Raw genomic sequence first — 13,250 nt, forward strand, 5'->3', positions numbered from 1 at the left:
TGTCTGCGGGAGCTGGGGATTAGTGCTTATGTGTACCGCTGCTTCTTCATCCTTTCTGTGTTGCCACTCTTTATATATTGGTGCTGCAATCCCTCACAATGTCTCCTGGACTACTTGTGAAGGCTGGGAACAGATCGTGCTTTCAAATGGTGGCTGATAATCACAATTGTTTGCCCTCCATCTCTGTGTAGGCAATGATCACACATCAAAGATACACAGTGGATACAAATCTTAATTGGAACTGTAACAGATACAGTGGAACCTTCTTTCAAAACAAATTGCTGCATTGGAATTTATGTAATCTGAATTAATCTGTCCTGGTGCCATCATAAAACCAGTACAGTGGAGCGCAACCCTGCAAATTTGCTGATTTTTGGGCAGTTCTCCCGCAGAAAACACATCTCATTCACCCTGAGTTGGTAGTAATTTATAAATGTGATCCTAAAGCATAAAATGTACAGACAGTATATACAGTACAGGATGCTGTACACTGTACATGTTGCGGCATCAGTGCAAGATTGCGGTACCCTGTGTATATAGCAGCATTAACTTTGACAGTCAATTTGTTACTGTCCAGCGTCAAAACTTGCAGTTAGGTGAACACAAGTTAATATATGATCGTAAATCTTTACTGGAATTACAGGCGACAGGCAAGCAGCGAGGATTATGTAGACGTGGCTTTTCTTCGACAGCTAGGTACGACGCAGCGGAACCGCATACCACCAGGAAGATGGAGGTGACACTGCAGCAGACCGAAGTGCGGTTGTAGCGCTTGCTGGCGGGTGTCCAAAGTTTTTCCACCGAGAGCCGCATACTGAATATCAAAGGATGTGGAAGCAAAGGAAAATCAGAGGACCCTTTATATATTTTTAAAGACAAAGCTTTGTTTTATTATTAGTTATTAGGCTCGACATTTTATTTTTACATTTTGCCTTTTTGATCTATTTTTCCCATTTTGCTTTTTTTTGTTTCATTTATTTATACAATGTACCAACAGCCAAAAAAAAAAAACAAGCTGCAGGTCGTAAATGGCCCCCGGGCCGCACTTTGGACACCCCTTTGCTAGCCTGACAACCAGCCTTAAAAGCTAGACTGTGATTCCGATTCCATCTGTTCTATCGATTATCTTTCTTTCATTATCATTCATTAGTGGTCAGTACCGTGTCAAGTAGTTTATGGTGTGAAAATGTGTTTAATCAGTGTGTGACGCGTATTTAGGGCTTAAACCTTTAGTGTGCTTTTATGCGTTGAGCTTGTTAGCTTCCTTCGTTTCGAGGAGCAATTGAGTAGAGATGGGGAGGGTTCTTGAGTTGAATCTAATCTAATGATTGCACTAATGATTGCAACAGTCAGGTGATCCAAAATTGGCGGAGAATGTCAACATCAAGCTAGCAGGAGGGTTTGGAGGGGGAGGAGCGAGCTGGCGTAGTGTATGGTAGCGCCTCGATGCAGCAGCATAATCCAGGCTTTATTAGAGTGTCAAAGTTTTTTTACGGGTGTCTCAATTACTTGTGTTTGTTATTCATAATGGGGGGTCTACTGTATAAAATGCACACCCTAACTGCCATCTAAGTGTTAATAAGTCATATTTATTCATTAATAAGTGAAAAATAAGTTAATTGTCGTGTAATTAAACTAAATACAACTAAAATAATGTAAAACTACTCATCCTTGAACATACCTGAAAGATACGATTCTCCAGAGTGATACTGTCACCTAGTAGTAGCGTTTTATAGGTACTGCTGGGATTAACAAGCGTTGTATGGACACTTATAAAGAACATATCTTGGGAAATGTGGTTGTTCTGTCAGCATGTACTGATTTTAGGTAATTGTGTGCACCAGTGGCTCTCGAAGTGTTTGCACCATTTTTGCTACCTCCGCTTGCCATCGTGGTTTTCCTTTGCATAAGTGGCTTGTCTTGCAGGTAATTGTGGCAATCTTGTGAATTTCATTTCCGCCAATAAATGTATATATCTGCGTATTTCACGCATGTGTATTTCTAATATAAGGTTAGTGAATGTATTTGATTATTTTCATATTTATATTTTCAAATGTAGTTGCATTTTTGTTTTTTAATCTGGATTTCTTGCCCCCGTGGAGGACCCGTGCTATTCCATGCCACATTTTGAGAAACGGTGATATGCCCAATCTGACATCTGCATGTTAAAATCTGTTTGTAATTGATATTTATTAACTGATCATACTGCTCATTTGTACTGAACAACCAGACCTGTTCCTGTCTTGTTTCTGGTTGTATGGTTGTCAATCACAGGGAATTTGAGCCTACAGTCTGTCTCATGTTTTATGGTTGTATGACAGTACAGAGTGGTTGAAAGTGAATGAAGTGAGGTTCAAATGGCTGGTAAAGTTAGCATCTGGAAACGTTGGTAATTTCCAAGCAGGTGTTGAATTTCAGTAGGCTGTTTGTTATTTGATGACATGCTCAGTTTTTTCTTTATTTATGCACATTTGAATGGGAAAAGGTTATGATTTGGTCACTTTTTAATGTTTTACCAATAGCCGCACTGAAATGTGATAGACATTGTTGCATGATAAATGTGTCAAGTACACAAACATGGCGGCTGCTGCTTTTGTTCAAGTCCTAATGCGTAAAACAGTGGGCAACATCTTTCCGCTGGTATGCTTATTGATCAAATGCATTGTGCACTTTTTATAATCCCCACTCTTGTTTGATTTCACATGCAGCCAGGAGTTATAGCAGGAGACGAGGTAAAACCATGGCTGATCTCATTGTCTTACATGTCACATTTTGTCCACATATGCATGCAAGAATATGATGTTGGGACACTGTAGGTTGTTAGCATTTAGCAGAAATGTACCGAGGCACAGAAAACACACAACAGCTCAGCTACACACGTACACGTTCCACAGTGCAGCACATACAGTAAGCTGAGGCTGAGGCTAACTCCCTGGCATAAATCTTTATAAAGCAGCTCAGGGCAGGTTGTATTGGAGCAGGCATAGGCAAGGCAGGGCTTAACCCGTACAACGTGTGCACACATACTCACACATATACTCACGCAATCCTCTTGTAAAGCTACGCAGCCTCTCACCGACAGGCAACGTGTGTGTTTTTGTGTAAACCTGCATGCTTGTTCGGTTCAGTTGTCATGTTTTTCTTTTTTCTTCACAATTTTGAACCACTTGGCAGACGGTGAAGTTGATGTTAAAGACACCCTTAAAATTTAACACGGCACCAAATGTGTGTGTCAGATTAAGCATTGTTTATGCTCCCCTCAGGAAATAAACCCTCATCCTGTACTTTTTACTTTTAGGCCATTCCTCTCTCTTCCCCATGGAGGATGGATTCCCTGATGAGGAGCGTGGCGATCAGGGTCTCGCAGGCTTGGGCTCCCCACACTGCTTTCCACACCAGAATGGCGAGCGCGTGGAACGCTACTCACGCAAGGTCTTTGTGGGAGGATTGCCCCCAGATATAGATGAAGGTATACACGTGCGCACGCACGCACACACACACACATCCCATGTGTTTTATTACAGTTGTAATGCGACATCAATTTATTCATATGTACTGTATAACAAATACCGTATATCTTGATAACCTCTTCATTGTATGGCATGTCAGAGAGTGAGAGACAGTAGCTGCTGGGACAAGGCCGCTGTGTTGCATTAAAATACTACAGAACACAGAACCTTTTCTCCTAAAATGGTGAATTTATTCTTGCTTGTAATGTTCTGCCTTTTTTCATGTAAAATTGTAACTTAACACGCATGATACGTGAATAAATTATCGTAAAATTAAATCTTTATTCCTGTAAAAACTGTGACTTTATTCTCATAATTATTGAATTTTTTTCTCTCCTTAAAATATATATTTGATCTTGTAAAATGTGTGACCTTATTTCAGTCATGTTAGGACTGTTGTTCTCGTAAAATATTTGTTGGCAGTAAAAAATATTGGTTACCTTAATATTTGGTTAAAAAAAAAAAAATCCAGTCTTATTTGTGAAATTGTCCTTAGAATATTAGTACTTTCCTCGCATTTTTTATTCTTGTACATGTTATGACTTTCTGCACTATTATTTTCCATAGAGGTAAAAACATTTTTTTAAACATTCTACAAGTTTTGTAGAATTTGGGCATTTTGAAAATGATGATTTTATTCTTATTCCTATTTTATTCTTTTTCTTGCAAATTGTGATGTATTGAACTTGGAAAAACACTGCAATTTTTTTTTTATTCACTCAATATATGTTGCAAAACTGTTATTTTTTTCTTGAAAAAATTTGTACAAATAAGAATTTATTGGACTTTTTTTTTGTAAAATTCAGATCTTGTCTTGTAAAAATTGCAATTTCATTCTTAAAATATTATGACCTTTATTTGTAAAGTTACCGTACTCTTTTGTCTTACAAATATTGTGTCTTTAACGTCATAATATTTTTCTTCTAGATATGTGCTTTAATATTTATTAGATATTATTGGAATTATAATGTGTTTCTTTTCATTGTGGGCTTTCATACGTAAAAGACTGAATCTGGAGTGGGACGTGCTCGTTTGAAAGAAAACATGCATTATTCATTTAGAAAAGCACAGTAAAAAGTAAAATAGGCCATCCCCAGTAAACCCTCCTTTGAAAAGCTGAACATTAGTTTGCATTTGCTTTGTTTCAGATGAGATAACTGCCAGTTTTCGGCGTTTTGGACACCTGTTTGTTGACTGGCCTCATAAAGCTGAGAGCAAGTCTTATTTCCCCCCTAAAGGTATATTCACATTATCTCGCTGGGTATGTAGAAAGCCTTGAACTAAATGCAACTGTTACCTTGGGCAGGCTACGCCTTCCTACTCTTCCAGGACGAGAGCTCTGTGCAGGCTTTGATTGATGCCTGCATCGAGGAGGACGGCAAGCTGTACCTGTGTGTGTCCAGTCCCACCATCAAAGACAAGCCGGTTAGTGTCTCCATTTTGGTTCCACATTAGCTTGTGTTGCAAAGTTGTAGCTTCGAATGAGACCTATTGACTTGGTGCGCGACAGGTCCAGATCCGCCCGTGGAACTTGAACGACAGTGATTTTGTGATGGATGGATCACAGCCTCTGGACCCGAGGAAAACTATTTTTGTTGGAGGGGTCCCTCGCCCGCTTCGTGCAGGTAGGACACTTAAACCGGGTGGCGGCCAAAGGCGGGAACCTTGGCGGGCCGATCCTCTGCTGCGGAAGCTAGCTCTTGGCACGTGGAATGTCACCCCTCTGGTGGGGAAGTTCCGGCAAGATATAGTCGGACTCACAGCAAGGGCTCGTGTTTTTGGCTTCTGAAGTTTAGAAGAAAGAAAGTCTAGGCTAGCTGGTTATCCCGCTAGCTTGCTGGCTTATTAGCTCCGCAGCCGTCTTGAGTTCCTGCAGCATAAGAGTTGTGCAATGTGTTGTAAACAAAGAATAATGAGTTGGTGGTGTTATATCATGTCTAATGTTTACATGGCTCTAATAATGTTGAAAAACGGATTTAGAAAGTCATAAACAAGTTTTCTCTGCTCTTAACTACAAAAATATTCCGTTATTAATATTGAATATTGTCTGGAACCAATTAACCGCGATAAAGCAGGGATGACTGTACTTGCTTTTGTGAAATGTCGTACTGTATAAGAAAAAGACAAAAATATGTTCTTGTAAAATTACGACTGTTTCCAGTATTAGGATTTTCTCATAAAATGATCAGGTAAAATTTTGACTTTGTCCTAATAAATACTGCCTTTTTAAAAAATTTAAATAGTGACTTTATTCTCATAATGGTGCTTTTTTCATACTCAGTGGTATTTTGTTTTTTGTTATTAATCCATTCCAAATGTAAATCCAGTTAATCTGTTCCAGACACCCAAAAATATGCATATGCAAATTTCATATTTTCTCATTTCTCTGAAGAAATCTAGTTGTTCTAGTTGTGTGTAGTCCCTGGAACCCTGCTAACCTTTTAATCCATCTGTGTTGATGGCTTAAAGCGCTCAGATCTGCTGCCCTCATGAACTTAGTGAATGTAAGGCTGAATGGGATTGCACAGGATTGGCTGACATCAGTGATGTGCGGTCAGGGCAGGCGAGCACCCGTCATCAAAAATAAACGCAACGAATAATGATAAAATAAATATTAGTCAATTTGTACTAAATATTCTTATCATTTGTCCACTGAACTGTTATAAATTAGTAACATTTGCTGAATTTGCACATTTCCTGTTCAGAAACCTGAGATGAGGGTGCGGCACGCCTTTCCTCAAGTGTGCAAACCTTCATAAACATGGTTTCTGGCAGCATGTCACCAGTGTAATGTTTGCAGAAACATTTATTATGCACCACGACCTTCTGCTACTGCCTGTATAACGTCTTTGCCAGCGCCGGCATTTTAGTTTTTTTTAACTTGATTGAAATACACAGCAACACCAAGCTAGAGTCGGGCAACAAGTCAAGTGCAATAAAGATATTCTTATGCTCAGCTGAATGAATGAATTCATCTGACTGCCATCTGACTGTGGAGGATTGTATAGCCAATCTCGAAATCTTATCCAAATTGGACTTTTCAGACACAACAGAAGGAAATCAGACTTTTACAACAAAGTAACAGAGCTTTTCCAGGAGAGGGATAGCTGCATGTACTTCATATGCAAATGAAGGTAATACTACAAATGGTTTTCAGTTTTGCAATAAATAATACATAAATTGTTCTCCTCTTAATGAGCAACCTGTATTAGCATTAAAAAAAAAAAAACTCCAAAAGAATCAGTGCCTCACCAGCCATGAACCTCACGGCACTTCAGTGGCTGGCATTGCTGCATTTAGTATTATGTTTCTGCATCACTCTTTTTTATTTTTTAATTTTGTATTAATGTTTGCTTTGCTTGTATCTTGTCTCGCCCCTGTAGTGGAGCTGGCCATGATCATGGACCGTCTGTACGGCGGCGTGTGCTACGCTGGCATCGACACAGACCCCGAGCTGAAGTACCCGAAAGGAGCTGGGCGGGTCGCCTTCTCTAATCAGCAGAGTTACATTGCTGCTATCAGTGCTCGCTTTGTGCAGCTGCAGCACGGAGAAATCGATAAACGGGTTCGTGGAAAGAAATGTGACCTCGGTCTCGCCTCATTTTGCGCTCACATTTTCCTTTCAAGTGTCTGGATTCTACTCAGTATTGTTTCCCTGTTGAAAACCTTTTCGAGAGAATAGTGACAAAACAGGATCAGGATCCGGATCAAAGCATCAGCAGCCATACTAATCACTTAGATTAATTGATAATATTGTGTGCATTTTGGAGAATTGATTTATTGCATCTTCAAGCAGCCAAGTCAAAATGGGGTGCACTACTTGGCTGCAACCAGCAGAGGCACTGTTGACGCAGTCTCTGCTAGTTTGTTGTAATGTTATGTTAGATTGTGATAAAACTCAATATGTTCTGGGATCAGCTAATTTAAAGCAGTTATTTGATAGCATAGCACAGGTTTTTAAAAATGTTTGATTGTGAAAAAGATTGAAAAGAGCTTCAATATAAAGCTATTTTACAATGTATTTTTTTAAGCTAAGTTTTTTAAACAATGACAATAGTTTGAATATATTAGTTGACAAAACATAGTAACAATCTATTAATTGATACGTAACGTTGAATGCAAAAAATGTGAATACAATTCATCACAAAAAAATAGTATTCTTAAAGACACAGAATTTTATGCCATTTAAAATAATTTATAAAACATATTTAAAAAGCAACATTTAATGCAAAACATTGATAATAAAATTGTGTTGAAAAAAGGGATCTAAAATCTAAAAAATAATATTTTTTTCCCTTTTTTATGGAAATGTTATAATTATATTAAAGAGAGGAGGGAAAAAAAGCAAAAATGATAAGAATATGATGTCCAATGATTTATTAGAAACCAATGATGTCATTGCTTTCCCGTACCTTTTCTACTGGCAAGTGTGGTAGTTTTAACCAGATGTGATTCCCCTAATTCCTTCGTTTGCCCACAGGTGGAAGTGAAGCCATACGTGCTGGATGACCAGCTATGCGACGAGTGCCAGGGGACTCGCTGCGGCGGCAAGTTTGCGCCATTTTTCTGCGCCAACGTCACCTGCTTACAGTACTACTGTGAGTACTGCTGGGCAGCCATCCACTCACGTGCCGGCCGCGAGTTCCACAAGCCTCTAGTGAAGGAGGGCGGCGACCGGCCTCGTCACATCTCGTTCCGCTGGAACTGAGTGCCACGACGACGACGACGACGACGACGACGATGACGACGACGCCGCCGCCGCCGCCACCACCACCACGGCGGCTGGAGGGAAGCAGGAGGGCAAGGTAGTGCAGGAGTCACAAATCATTTTAACAAATAAATGCACTTTTCTGTTGCTGGTTCCTTTTTGCTCAACAACTTTTTTTAAGTTACTATTTATATTTTCAAATGAGAAAACAGGAATATATCTAAAGTATGTCCAGCAAGGAAAAAAAAAAGTTGTTTAGATATTTTTTTTTTTATATTGTTCCCAAAAAATGCTTCTATAGGAAAGATGATGTGTTATGGTACTCTGCTATTCAATTGGTATGCTGTTCTTCATGTGTTTGTTTTTATTTTTGACATAAAAACATCCCCCAAACAAAGCAACCTATTTTAAATTTGACATTTGGATTTTGTAGCAGAGCTCTTGTGAACTGAAAAAGATGTTGCTGGAGAAGAGTGCACTTATTTCGATAACAGTATAGCGGACCCTTAGTTGATAACCAAAGCTGTTTTCATAACTAGCATCACAGGAATAGAGAGAGACCACACCCTTCTCTCGGTTTTTCGACTCCCAACAGAAACAAAACAAAAAAAAAACTCATAATTTGTGGTTTCGATCTCCAAACTTGACATGCAAAAACTAATACCTCAAAAACTCAGCTGCTAACATTTTACCCGTGTTCTCTCCCTTTTCGGGGTGGGTGGGCGGAGCTACGATGTCACTGGCACACTTTTGTACTTCGCTAGCTTCGTTGCCTCCTTATTTTATTGTTTTTGTATCCGCAATATGGTACCAGCGCAAGCAAGAGTGCATTATGGGAATGTATCGCAATGGGAGGCTATAGACGGGAGCCCCTCCCACCCCCAAACCCCTGCATCAATGCCCCTTCCTCCTCCCTCTTTTAACTAGCCGCTAAGCTAACCCGCTAATCCATAAGAAGGGCCTCGTTATTAGATCTATAACCGGTCACATTCTAAGAAAAAATAGCTGGTTTAGTAGCCATTTTTACCATTTTTATGGGGCTACAACCCAATTTCTAAACGTGTATCTGTTAGTTTTATCCAATGTGGTCAGAAACAGTCCGTCGCATGTTTGGCAGGGGTGGGGAACCATACGGAATTTTGTTATTTTTTATAAGAAATCCTCATCCTTTGTTTTTAGAGTTGCACGGCGGTCCGGATCAAATGCTATTGCGTACCATACATGGCCCACTGGCCCGCAGGTTTCTCACCCCTGCAATTTACTGATTATTCTACTCATTCAGTCTTTTTTTTTTTTTTCTGGAAGCATAAATGAAGACCTCTGCAGTGTGCAACTACTGCTACTACTCCACACTTTAGGTCCAGCAACCAAAGATGGCTGTGTAGTAGTAGCTCATTTCCTGTTTTAATTCAGTTTCTTAAATAATAAACCAGCCCCGTCTATCCCGCCGTCAAAACCAAAGATTGGCCTTAAAAATACAAACAGTGCAGTAAAATCACATCACCCCATATATTGACTGCCCTCTCTCACTATTTTCAACAAGACAAAATATAAAAGTGCACATTCACACAGTGAACATACTGTTTTTTTTTAGGGTGCACTCACACTAGGCAAAGCTTTGACTAGTGCCTGGACGTATCATCATCGTATTATCAATGCATTCACTCCTCCCGCCAGTAAGTAATGATAACCTTGCACAGTAGGAATAAGGAAAGTTGCAGTAAATGTATTACAAAGTGATGACTCAAGCTTGAATAAGTGCAGCACAGTGTGAGTGCCGAGTGTGATGCAATGGGCTTAGTGTGAGTGTGCTCACCCCAACCCGTACCCCCCGCCCCAAAAAAATACACTATAGATGTTTCCAACGCTTTTGGGAACAATTTGTTGTTCAAAATGAGATAAATTATTTTATACAAGGCCTGCTGATTTTTTGAGAGTGTTTTCTAGCTAAATTATTTTGTCATGCACATTTAAAAACATTTATTATGCACTCCTTTTCTAGATGGGTTTTTTTGTTTGTTTGGTTTTGGTTTTTTTCACTTTTCCGACAAGTCATTTTAGGCACATTTTTCACAGATGGGGAAACTCCTTTTTGCAATACCTCAATTTTTTCACATTGTGAAAGGTAGCTTTTGTACTTTTGTTACTGAGAGATCTGCATATATGGAAATGTTCATTTTAAAGAAGAGTAAAAAAAAAAAAATAGAGCTGAATGATTTCAAGATATATAATATTATTTTCAATTATGCTTTTTATACATTTCAGTGCTGAGGACTCTTTAACAACCTTAAAAATGTGTGTTGATGCGACTACTTCACAGAAGAGACCAAAGTGTATCCGCTCTTTTGGTCTTTTAGCTTTTCCTACACTTGATGTTTCCAGTCTAATAATAATAATAATAATAATAGCATGGCGAGAAATAACTAAAAAAAAAAATGGACAAAAAAAAGTGGTGATCTTAAAAATTGATGTGACTCTTAACAACTGCGAAAAATTTGACACTTAATGCTGAATCTCGTATCACAAGAATGGATGTTTGGTGTTTAGATATTTTAATATTTGATGAAAAAAAGCGTATATAAATATATACATATATATATATTATATATATATTCTTGCCAACTAGCACCTATTGTAATCTTAGCATGCATGGCGACAAAAAAAAGACAGAAAATGAATTAGCTATTAATTAAACTGTTGTGATGTGCACCAAATGTTTCTCAGCTATTGTTAAGGATACCCTCCCCGTGACCCCTGTACCCCCATCTCTTCTCTCGCAACCCCCATTGGCAGACCTCAGCGGGATGCACATAACAGAAGCTATTAGCGTGAAAGTTAGGTTTTGTTTTTTGTTTGTTTTTTTTTTGGCAGTGCAGCATCCTTCTAGAACACTGTTGGGGGAAAAAAAAACAACGAATAAAGACTTGATCATTCTTACACAGACCTACATGGAGGAAGGGGAGCTTAAAGACTTGAATGTGGTAGAAAAAAAATATAAAAATAAAGGAAAAAAAATACAATGTTGCAAGTTAACTTTCAAGTTGTTATGTGCAATACTTCTTTTGAACCTTTTTCCAGATGAAAGACTCTTTGCAATGTAATTCTTTAAGAAAAAAAATGCCATTTTTAATTATTGCAGACATTTAATTAAAGAAGATGTTAATATGTTTTTTCACAAGTCATTTTCTACTGTTTAATGTAATCCTTTTCATGCTGGTGTTTGTAAAAAAAAAACAAAAGAAATCCAACTATTTGTACTAATATAAATAATTGAAGTTATTTTTAAAACATTTAAAAAAAGGTTTTTGTGCTCATTTTGCTTATATATATTTTTTTGGTTTATTTGAAGCTACTGTGATTGATTGCATTGTAATTATTAGGTCAACAATGTATTTAGCTGTTTATTGGTATATTTTTAATTGGAATGTATAATTGATTTTTATAATTTTGATCAGATTTTTTGTTCTATTTTTGAGGTGAAGCTTTTAATATGTTAAAAGTGTCTAGTTTTTACTAATTGCTATATTGTGCTCCACAATATATGGTTCACATTTTCTGAAGGAAAATAAATATTTAAATATTTGTCTGTTAATGTTACTTAATGGCAAGATTTCAATAGTTTTTAACTGTGTACGGGAAGGTTGTCGTATTTATTAATAGCATTTTTTTACTTAAGATATCACCTTAATTTTTATTGTCATTTCACTTTATAAGTTCCTATTTTTGTATTTTCCTTTCTAATTAAGTTATGTAATACGGATATGTCCATATTTCTAGGAGTTGGTCTGTAGAAGTGCTAGTGAAAACGAAAAGAGAAAAATCTAATGTTATTTAATTGTTTGCGGCCAACTATTTATATAACAGTATGCATAATTTTAAAATATTTGTAATGTGAAATGTTGAATGAAATAAACCTTAACTGTGATGAAAATGTGTCGTGTCCTTATGTATTTTAGATACTTAATATTTGTATTTTTTCTTACAAGTAACATTTTATTATATTGCACAAGCAGGACAGTGATGGCCTATTCGTTGCTAATGAAAGTGCAGTATCACTAAAAGCATTATCGTCCTCCAGCGGTGGTGGCAGGAACAGCACCATTTCCAGGACAAAAAAACAACTTCTTTTGCCTCAGATTTGATGGAAATGTAAACTTTCGTGCCTCAAGGACGAATAAAGAACAAATATAATTATTTCATACAACTTTAATGATAATCTTTAAACCATGAAATTACATTTTGAAATCGCCTCACATTGTGGTTGTACCTCACCAATCTGACCACCAGGTGGCGAACGCCAACCAAACATTAAATGTTTTTTCTGCCATCATGAGCGACAGTAAAGTTGCTATTATATCTACTTTTGGGCATAAAAACAAAAAAATATTTATGCTTGAAAAAAATATGTAGAAACAAGACAAATTAGTTTTGGTCAGGCATATTTACATGCTACTAACTTCCGGGTTAATATGACCGTTAATATGAATTTACGTTAGCAAGCTGACTGTGCTACTTAGCAAATATTGACTTACTTTTAAGTTATTATACTCTAAACATGCAAAATATATCATAATGTATGTGCAAAGATATCGTTAACTGACTTTAAAACAAGCAAGACAGGCTCAGGCGGTTGTTAATTAATCAGCAATGGTTTGCTGCTTGTGTTTGAAATAGGACATAAATGTGTGGATGTGTAGATTTACTGTTTTCACCACATAGTTCGAAATCATGCTAATGTGTGTTTCTTTCCCAGCTAGCTGCTTTAACTTTTCAAATTTCCCGGGCTTTTGAAAAAAGCTTCATTTTGATCATTTGGGAAATGATCAAAAGAACAGAAGCTACGAGAAGTGGAAGGACACCTCTTTTAGACGCGTTTGCCGAGGAATATAGTCAGTGTTAAGACATTTAAATAACTTAACTAAGAATTATGAGAGGCTTTCTGTTACACACTTAAAAAGTTCCTGATAATTATAACTTCGGCCTAATCTGCTTGTGCTGCCTTCGGGAACCCCTGGATAGGTAGAGTATTTCCT

The 13,250-nt window shown here is 37.6% G+C and overlaps 1 protein-coding gene across 4 annotated transcripts in view; it reads left to right on the plus strand.

Annotated features, from left to right (window-relative positions):
• LOC129168918 (cytoplasmic polyadenylation element-binding protein 4-like) overlaps positions 1–9,111 on the plus strand; it is a 35,367-nt gene extending 26,256 nt beyond the window's left edge. For 2 of the 4 annotated variants that reach the window (XM_054754749.1, XM_054754752.1), the window contains 7 exons: positions 2,709–2,732; positions 3,299–3,469; positions 4,658–4,747; positions 4,816–4,934; positions 5,020–5,134; positions 6,893–7,074; positions 7,990–9,111. In XM_054754749.1, coding sequence (XP_054610724.1) covers positions 2,709–2,732; positions 3,299–3,469; positions 4,658–4,747; positions 4,816–4,934; positions 5,020–5,134; positions 6,893–7,074; positions 7,990–8,217 — 929 coding nt within the window. In that variant the 3' untranslated portion in view covers positions 8,218–9,111. The remainder of the gene's footprint in view (positions 1–2,708; positions 2,733–3,298; positions 3,470–4,657; positions 4,748–4,815; positions 4,935–5,019; positions 5,135–6,892; positions 7,075–7,989) is intronic. The other 2 variants (XM_054754751.1, XM_054754753.1) reach the window with 1 other exon arrangement.
• The last annotated feature ends 4,139 nt before the right edge of the window (positions 9,112–13,250 follow it).

This window comes from Dunckerocampus dactyliophorus, chromosome 16, assembly GCF_027744805.1.
Source record: "Dunckerocampus dactyliophorus isolate RoL2022-P2 chromosome 16, RoL_Ddac_1.1, whole genome shotgun sequence".
NCBI lineage: Eukaryota > Metazoa > Chordata > Actinopteri > Syngnathiformes > Syngnathidae > Dunckerocampus > Dunckerocampus dactyliophorus.